The 8434-nt window shown below is 43.2% G+C and overlaps 1 protein-coding gene across 1 annotated transcript; it reads left to right on the forward strand.

Annotated features, from left to right (window-relative positions):
• Positions 1–1872: 1872 nt before the first annotated feature.
• On the forward strand, positions 1873–2841 carry LOC140896696 (olfactory receptor 14A16-like). The gene has a single exon (XM_073308688.2). The coding sequence runs from the start codon at positions 1873–1875 to the stop codon at positions 2839–2841; it is 969 nt and encodes a 322-aa protein (XP_073164789.1).
• The last annotated feature ends 5593 nt before the right edge of the window (positions 2842–8434 follow it).

Genomic DNA, 8434 nt, shown 5'->3' on the forward strand with positions numbered 1-8434 from the left:
TAAATAATAACTGCTCAAAAAAATCACCCATTTCTCATATACCAAGTAGTGTCTCAGCTGTAGCTCATCACAGTTCATCTGCCCCTGTTCCAGCTCTAGTGATCGGACACAGTAAGGGGAGTGGAAAGCAGGGCGTCTCCAATCTGTGATTCTGCTCTGCCTTCCACTGCCTTTGCCCTATAATTAACTCCCACCTCCTCCTTTCCCTGGCAGATTTTCTCATCTCCCCTCACAAGCTCAACTCTGCATGTGTTCCATGAACACACATTCTAAGGCTTAGCTTGAAGAGACGGACTGGCTTTGCAACATTAGATGAATATGCACAGAATTGTGTTTGGCTGTAACTCTGTGAAATGGAGGGCATAGGGGTGTGTCGTGGTACAACACAGTGTCCCATTCACAGGGAATAATTTGCTGGGGGGGGCGGGGGCTTGCAGGGAGGTACAGGTTAGACTTTCCCCTTAATTCATTATTAGGTCTAATTATCTGCAATAATTAATGTAACTCTCAGAAAGCATAAACAAATTTTTACAGCAGTATTATTCTGAATGTGAAGCATTAAGACCACCAAAAATGACTACTTAAATTTACACAGATGTTCTAGCAATTCTTAAATTAAATTATCACCAATATTGAACAATTAAATTTAATGGAACTGTTTAGTTGCCACTTACTCCAAACAACAAAATAAATCAATGCAGTCTTCCAAAATCAAATATTTTATTTATTATTCTATCTACAGCAATGCCCAGATAACCACAAAGTATCTCTGTGTTTCCCTATAGAATGTAGGCACTATGTGATGTACATATTGAATTATATTGTATATTTACTAGCAGTTGTTTCTACTGAGGTTTTGCATATGCCAAGTGATGCTCTACATCTATTAAAGAGGCTCATAAAGCTGAATATCAGGAACGTTTTCTGATATTACAGGTACATTTCTCTGTCATTATCCCACTTCAGCATCATTCGTTGTGTTAAACGTTTCTTTACGTTAAATACTTCAGCTATACATTTGGTGTTCACGTTGGGCACATATGTTACTATTTAACCAAACAACATAATTTCCTCTTAAAATCTCTCTTTAAAAATCAACAAGTCCAGCCTTTGAAATACATGTTCATTGCTTTTCTCTGAACTCAGTCCAGGGGCAGAAGATGAAGAGAACAGAGCTGTATAAGGGGTCACAGAGGGCAGGGTGTGAAGGAGCTAGGGAAGCACAGGTGCAGTGAAGCTCGAAATTGAGACAACAGGATTGTGTTCATGTTAGCTAGTGCAGAAATTTAAGACAACTCATCTCTAGGTGTAGAAATATGATGGTCACTTTGGCCTTGTAAAGTTCCATTGTCTTTTCTGAGGCATATAAAAGTAAAAGAACATAAGCATGACCATACTGGGTCAGACCAAAAGTCCATCTAGCCCAGTACCTTGTCTTCTGACAGTGGCCAATGCCAGGTGCTTCAGAGGGATTGAACAGAACAGGTAATCATCAAGTGATCCATCTCCTGTCGCCCATTCCCAGCTTCTGGCAAACAGAGGCTAGGGACACCATCCCTGCCCGTCCTGGCTAATAGACATTCATGGACCTGTCCTCCATGAACTTATCTCATAATTTTTGAACGTTACTATATTCTTGGTCTTCACAACATCCTCTGGCAAAGATTTCCCCAGGTTGACTGTGTATTGTGAGAAGAAATACAGCCTTTTGTTTGTTTTAAATCTGCTGCCTATTAATTTCATTTGGTGATCCCTAGTTCTTGAGTTATGGGAAGGAGTAAATAACACTTCCTTATTCACTCTCTCCAGACCAGTTTCCCTCTTCTTTGTAACCATTTACCTCACCATTCCCCTTGTTCTTCCCTCCACAGAATGTATCTGAGACAGGAAACATCCAACCAAACCATCCTTACCGAGTTCCTTCTCCTGGGTTTCTCCAACATCCGAAAGTTGCAGATTTTACACTTTGTGGTGTTTCTAGTGATTTATCTGACAGCTCTGATCGGGAATCTTTTCATCCTCACAGCTGTAGCTGTGGACCGCCACCTGAACACCCCCATGTACTTCTTCTTGGGCAACTTATCCTTCCTAGACATGTGCTACATTTCCATCACTGTCCCCAAGTCCATGGCCAATTCCCTAACCAACGACAGACAGATCTCTTTCTCTGGATGTGTTGCCCAAGTCTCCTTGGTCGTCACCTTAGTTATTACTGAGATGACCCTCCTGGTGGTCATGGCATACGACCAGTACATTGCAATCTGCCATCCTCTTCATTACAGGGTCATCATGAACAAAGGCACCTGTGCCCAGATGGCAGCTGGTTCTTGGATTGGCAGTGCAATCTATGCAGCCTTTCACACTGGTAACACCTTTAGGTTGCCCTTTTGCCAGTCCAATGCAATTGGTCAGTTCTTCTGCGATATCCCACAGTTACTGAAAATCTCTTGCTCTGATACTCTCTCTAATGAAATTTTGCTTCTTGCCTGTGTTATATTCTTGTGTTTCGTTTGCTTTGGTTTAGTTATCATGTCTTACACTTGCATCTTCTCCACTATACTGATGATCCCCTCAGTGCAAGGCAAGCATAAAACTTTCTCAACCTGTCTGCCCCACATGACTGTAGTTGGTTTGTTTCTTAGCACCAGAATGCTTACGTACATGAAACCAAACTCAGGGTCTTCTACATACTATGACCTCCTTGCCTCTGTTCTCTATACCGTGCTTCCTCCGGCCATGAACCCTCTCATCTACAGCCTGAGAAACAAGAAAATTAAGGAGGCTCTAAGTAAAATAGGAGACATGAAGAAAAGATTATTTTTAATAGCTCTTGGGAACTAAGGCCATCTTATTTTGAGGAGCCACAGGTTCAGAAGAAAGAGATATAATGAACAGTGTAAGAATAACCAACAGTGAGCCGGCATTTGCCTATAGACTTTGGGAGAGGCCAAATGGGAGAGTTACAAGTAGAGTTACATTCCCAGATAACAATTCAGAGAGAGAAAATCTATAATCTCTTGTATGACATCTTAGGAAGACAGCAGATCTCTACAATGTGGAGCACAGCGAGTCTACAACAGAGGTTGTCTTCAGAGCAAATACTGTCAAATTCCTGGACTACCTGGGCTAGTTCTGACCTTTCCCCTGCTGCGAGGTCTCCAAATTGAAATTCAATTTCTTCTCGGCATTCAAGATATGGGTCTTTTCTGTCCAAACCTACCCTAGATCCTGCAACATCTATTAACTCTGATTGTCTCCATGAGGAGATTTCAGGACTCCTAGTGTTTCTTCGGGTGCCATCTTTCCTGGGAGGATAGATTGTATTTTTCATATTTCGCAGTGCAGGGAGCATGGATCTGGATCGAACAGGAAGAAGAGCTCTGTGTAAACTCAAAAGCTAGTCTTTCACCAGTAGAAGTTGGTCCAATTAAAGATATTGCCTCACCCACCTTCTTTCTCTAAGAAGGGATAAAGAGAGATATAGCTTGTATGGAGAAACCCAAGTGGCTCCAGTCTGTTACCATGGGATAACTAAGCACTAAAGGCCAGATAGTTGCAGGTATTTAGGAACCATGTGGGACATTCAAGAGCATTTAGGTGCCTAGTTCCCATAGATTTAAATGGAAGTTAGGTGCCTAGTGGGATTTTCAAAAACATCTAAGCATCTAAAGACTTAAAAATATGGCCCTAAGTCATTTCCATTTGAGAGCAGTTCAATGGTCCTGATGTCTCAGCCCTGATAGGAACTCAGGAGGTAGTCTCATAGAAATGAAAAGGATGGATAATCAGCCATACTGGCTGGCCTTTACCAGTCATGCTTCTAGAATCTCAAACACCACACAGTGCAGGACAGAATGCCCTGGAAGAGACTATATTCCTCTTTCAGCATTGGAAGTGATGTCTCCATAAAGGGGTTTGGGTGTCATGGGCAGGGCCATCTGATGGAGCTGCCATGGTCTGTGTTACATCTGATGCGTGGATACCGAGAGCATGTTCATTCTCCAGGGCTGTCAACCCAGCACCTTTCGAACAAAACAAAACAAACAAAAACAAATTAAAGAAAGAGCTGGAAAAGGCTTTAATTTAGTTGTTTGTCAGATAAATTGTCATACATCAACATTCCCACTTCACGATAGTTGTTGCCCTTATTTTACTACATCCTCAGAAGTGGCTGTGACCCTGGGAAGAAGAAACAGTTTAAAGTTTGTCAGAGAGTAAAGGGAGTGAATTATTTGTCCCACTCAGCTTTGCATGTCATTTGTTTTAGGGGAAAATGCGGCAGGAGTGTTTGTTGTCTTGCCTTGGGTTGTGATTGTCAGTGCTTGAGACAAAGTTTCTCCCTGGGAAATGGGCATTGGAGTTGGGATGAGATTCCTGGAAAAGGAGATTCCCCTGTGTGCTGCATGGCCCTCTTATGTCAGGACTTGAGCATATGTGTAAAATCAAACCACACTTATAATATATCACTAGTTTCTCCCCCAATTTGTAAAGCCCCAGGCACCTGCAACCACTTGGCAGCACTGGGGGGTCAGGGAGTGGGGGAAATGGTAGTATCAGAATGGGACACTGGTGTCCGAAGAAAGGGAAACAGTATTTTGAATTTAATTTCACAATAGAAGTGGCGAGGAGGAGGGAAGGGGAGAAAAAAGAATGGAATTTTCAAAGATTCCTACAGGGAGTTAGTTGGAGGGTCAGTTCCCAGTGAAATTAGTAGGCACTGGGGGCTCAGCTCTCATAGGTTTCTTTGAAAAACCCAGGCATCAGATGGCCATTCAAGTTCCTCTGTCAGCTTCATTAACCACAACTGTCACAGTCCATGTCAGGGCTCCTTCCCCACTCTGAACTCTAGGGTACAGATGTGGGTACCCACAAAAAAGACCCCCTAAGCTTATTCTTACCAGCTTAGGTTAAAAAACTTCCCAAAGGTACAAACTTTGCCTTGGCCTTGAACCATATGCTGCCACCACCAAGTGTTTTAAACAAAGAACAGGGAAAGAGACCACTTGGAGATGTCTTCCCCCCAAAATATCCCCCGAAGCCCTACACCCCCTTTCCTGGGGAAGGCTTGATAAGAATCCTCACCAACTGGTACAGGTGAACACAGACGCAAACCCTTGGATCTTAAGAACAATGAAAAATCAATCAGGTTCTTAAAAGAAGAATTTTAATGAAAGAAAAGGTAAAAGAATCACCTCTGTAAAATCAGGATGGAAAATACTTTACAGGGTAATCAGATTCAAAACACAGAGGATCCCCCTCTGGGCAAAACTTTAAAGTTACAGAAAACAGGGATAAATCTCCCTCGTAACACAGGGAAAATTCACATAAAACAAAAGATAAACTAATCCGCCTTGCCTGGCTCACCTATACTGGTTGCAATATTGGAGACTTGGATTAGGGTGGGCTGGAGAAGATGGATTTCTGTCTGGCCTCTCTCAGTCCCAACAGAGAACAAACACGTAAACAAAGAGCACAATCAAAAGAAACAAAATTTCTATCTTGAGTATAATAGAAACCCCTACAATTAGAGGTGAAGACATGTAGCAGTGCAAGTCAGCTGAGCTGATCAAATATTTCCTGACACAAAGTTCATAAAATGTGTTTTCATCTCAACTGAAACTTTCCAAGGGGAAATTCCAGTCTCACTGTTTGTTCACAGTGTTGTTGTAGTCACATTGGGCCAAGAATAGAGACACAGGGTAGGTGAGGTGATATCATTTATTGAAGCAACTTCTGTTAGTGGAAGGTACAAACTTTTAAGCTTCACAGAGCTCTTCTTCAGGGCTGGGGCAGGAAAGTAGAGTGTCTGAGGTAACTACAAGTTGGGACCAATTGTTAAGCATATGTGGTAATCAGTATTGCCAACCCCAAATGTTCAAAAATTGTGAGTCAGGCTCCCCAAAAATCCTGTCAGCTTTAAAATAATGAGATTACATACAAATAATAGATTTGGTGTTTTTATTTGCCGTCTCCTTTTTGAGCCTTTAGGATGCCCTGGGGTCACAGTTTGAAGCTCTCCCCCACAGCCACATGTACTTTTTCCTTTAAGCATGACGTCTGAAATCATCCCAGACCCACTTGATTCCAGGAGCTGGGGCTTTAAGGAAAACACTAAGGCCTGGTCTATACTACGGGGTTAGGTCGAATATAGCCGTGTTAGGTCAATTTAAAAATGATTGCGTCCACACAACCAACTCCGTTCTGTCAACCTAAAGGGCTCTTAAAATCGATTTCTGTACTCCTCCCCAATGAGGGGAGTAGCTCTAAAGTCGACCTTGCTGGGTCATATTTAGGATAGTGCGGATACAAATTGATGGTATTGCCCTCCAGGAGCTATCCCAGAGTGCTCCATTGTGACTGCTCTGGACAGCACTTTGAACTCCAATGCACTAGCCAGGTACACAGGAAAAGCCCAGGGAACTTTTGAATTTCATTTCCTGTTTGGTCAGCATGGCAAACTCAGCAGCACTCAGCAGCATAGGTGACCATGCAGTCCCCCCAGAATCGTAGAGCGTAGAATGTTTCTGTGCTCCTGCTATCATCTCCGTCCCTGAGGTTATCACAGATTAGAAGGCGAAAAAAACGCACTCACGATGACATGTTTTCCGAGCTCATGCAGTCCTCCCACACTGACAGGGCACAGCTTAATGCATGGAGGCATTCAGTGGCAGAGGCCAGGAAAGAATTAAGTAAGCAGGAAGAGCAGAGGCAGGACATGATGCTGAGGCTAATGGGGGAGCAAACAGATATGATGAAGCATCTGTTGGAGCTGCAGGAAAGCCAACAACAGCGCAGATCCCCACTGCATCCACTGTATAACCGCCTATCCTCCTCCTCATGTTCCATAGCTTCCTCACCCAGATGCCCAAGAACGCAGGGTGGGAGGCTCCGGGCACCCAGCCACTCCACTCCAGAGGATGGCCTAAGCAACAGAAGGCTGTCATTCAAACAGTTTGATTTTTAGTGTGGCTACAATGAACAATGTGGAGTTGTCCTTCCCTTCTCCCCCACCCCACCCAGGCTACCTTGTCCTTACAATGGTTATCAGTCCTACTGCTCCATCTGCTGCAAAGGCAGGGACCTGCTGCTGTGTAGCCATGCAGTACCGCATCTGCCAGCAGCACCCAGGAGACGTACGGTGATGGTGAGCCGAGCGGGCTCCATGCTTGCCATGGTATGGCGTCTGCACGGGTAACCCAGGAAAAAGGCATGAAATGACTGTCTGCCATTGCTTTCATGGAGGGAGGGGGGGCCTGATGACATGTTCCCAAAACCACCCACAACAAAGTTTTTTCCCATCAGGCATTGGGAGCTTAACCCAGAATTCCAATGGTCAGCGGATACTGTGGGAACTGTGGGATAGCTACCCACAGTGCACCGCTCTGTAAGTTGATGCTAGCCACGGTAATGGGGACACACTCCGTTGACTTAATGTGCTTAGTGTGGACATACGTAATGGACTGTATCAAATCAAATTCTAAAAATTGACTCCTATAAAAATCAACCTAATTTCGTAGTGTAGACATACCCTAATTATCATGGATAATACATGTTGGAGGAGGCCACTTGAAATGAAAAGGAAAATTGGGGGTTAGATTGTTATGCATAAGATGGGCAATTAAGGTTTGTGTTACAAATTGTTGTAATGAGCCATAAAACCAGTGTCCCTGTTGAATTCTGGACCCAAGCTCTCCCACTACACCCCACTGACTGTCTGAAGGAGGGCAGGGGGAAGAGAAAATAAAAGAGACAAGATGGGTGAGCTAATACCTTTTATTGTATACCTTGTCTCTCTAATGGCCTGTGACCAAACACACCTAAAACACTATAAATAAGGAAAAAGAATCGTCTGACTGGCCAGCCCCCAGTGGATGAAACCACAGACTGGATCACTACATTCATGATTTCACAATTGCCTTTTTTTGTTTGTTTGCCTCTCTGAAGCAATCAAAAATATCTCCCCTCTCCCAATCTCTCTGCCACCAAGAGGATAGCTCTACATTCCCTGAAATGTAAAGACCAAAAGAGTGAGGATGTTGATATTGTTCTGAAGTGACATGTTGGACTGAAATTTAGGTTTTTTTCAGAATGTTGATTTGAACCAATATATTTAGTTTTGAACTGACATTTCAAATTTAAGGTGAAGTGTCAAAATATTTAATTTTAAGGTCAGAAAGGAGAATTATGATTATATATTCTGACCTCTTGCATGAAACAGGACAGATATTTCACCCAGTGATGCCTGCATCTACCCAGTATTGTGGTTGAACTGCACAATTATTAATCTTCATCTGAAAATGGGATTTTATGTGCTGTGTTAGTTAAACAAAGGGGATCAAACAGCTCCAGCACCCTTACTGACAGAAAACATACAGCCACAAGACCAGTGACTGTAAGCCATTAAGGGTGTTTGAGTCCAATCACCCAAAGAATG

The sequence above is a fragment of the Lepidochelys kempii genome, chromosome 13, assembly GCF_965140285.1.
Source record: "Lepidochelys kempii isolate rLepKem1 chromosome 13, rLepKem1.hap1, whole genome shotgun sequence".
In the NCBI taxonomy this organism is placed as follows: domain Eukaryota; kingdom Metazoa; phylum Chordata; order Testudines; family Cheloniidae; genus Lepidochelys; species Lepidochelys kempii.

Excerpts from the sequence above, each read along its gene's own strand:
- LOC140896696 (XM_073308688.2), top strand. The coding sequence starts at position 1,873 with ATGTATCTGAGACAGGAAACATCCAACCAAACCATCCTTACCGAGTTC.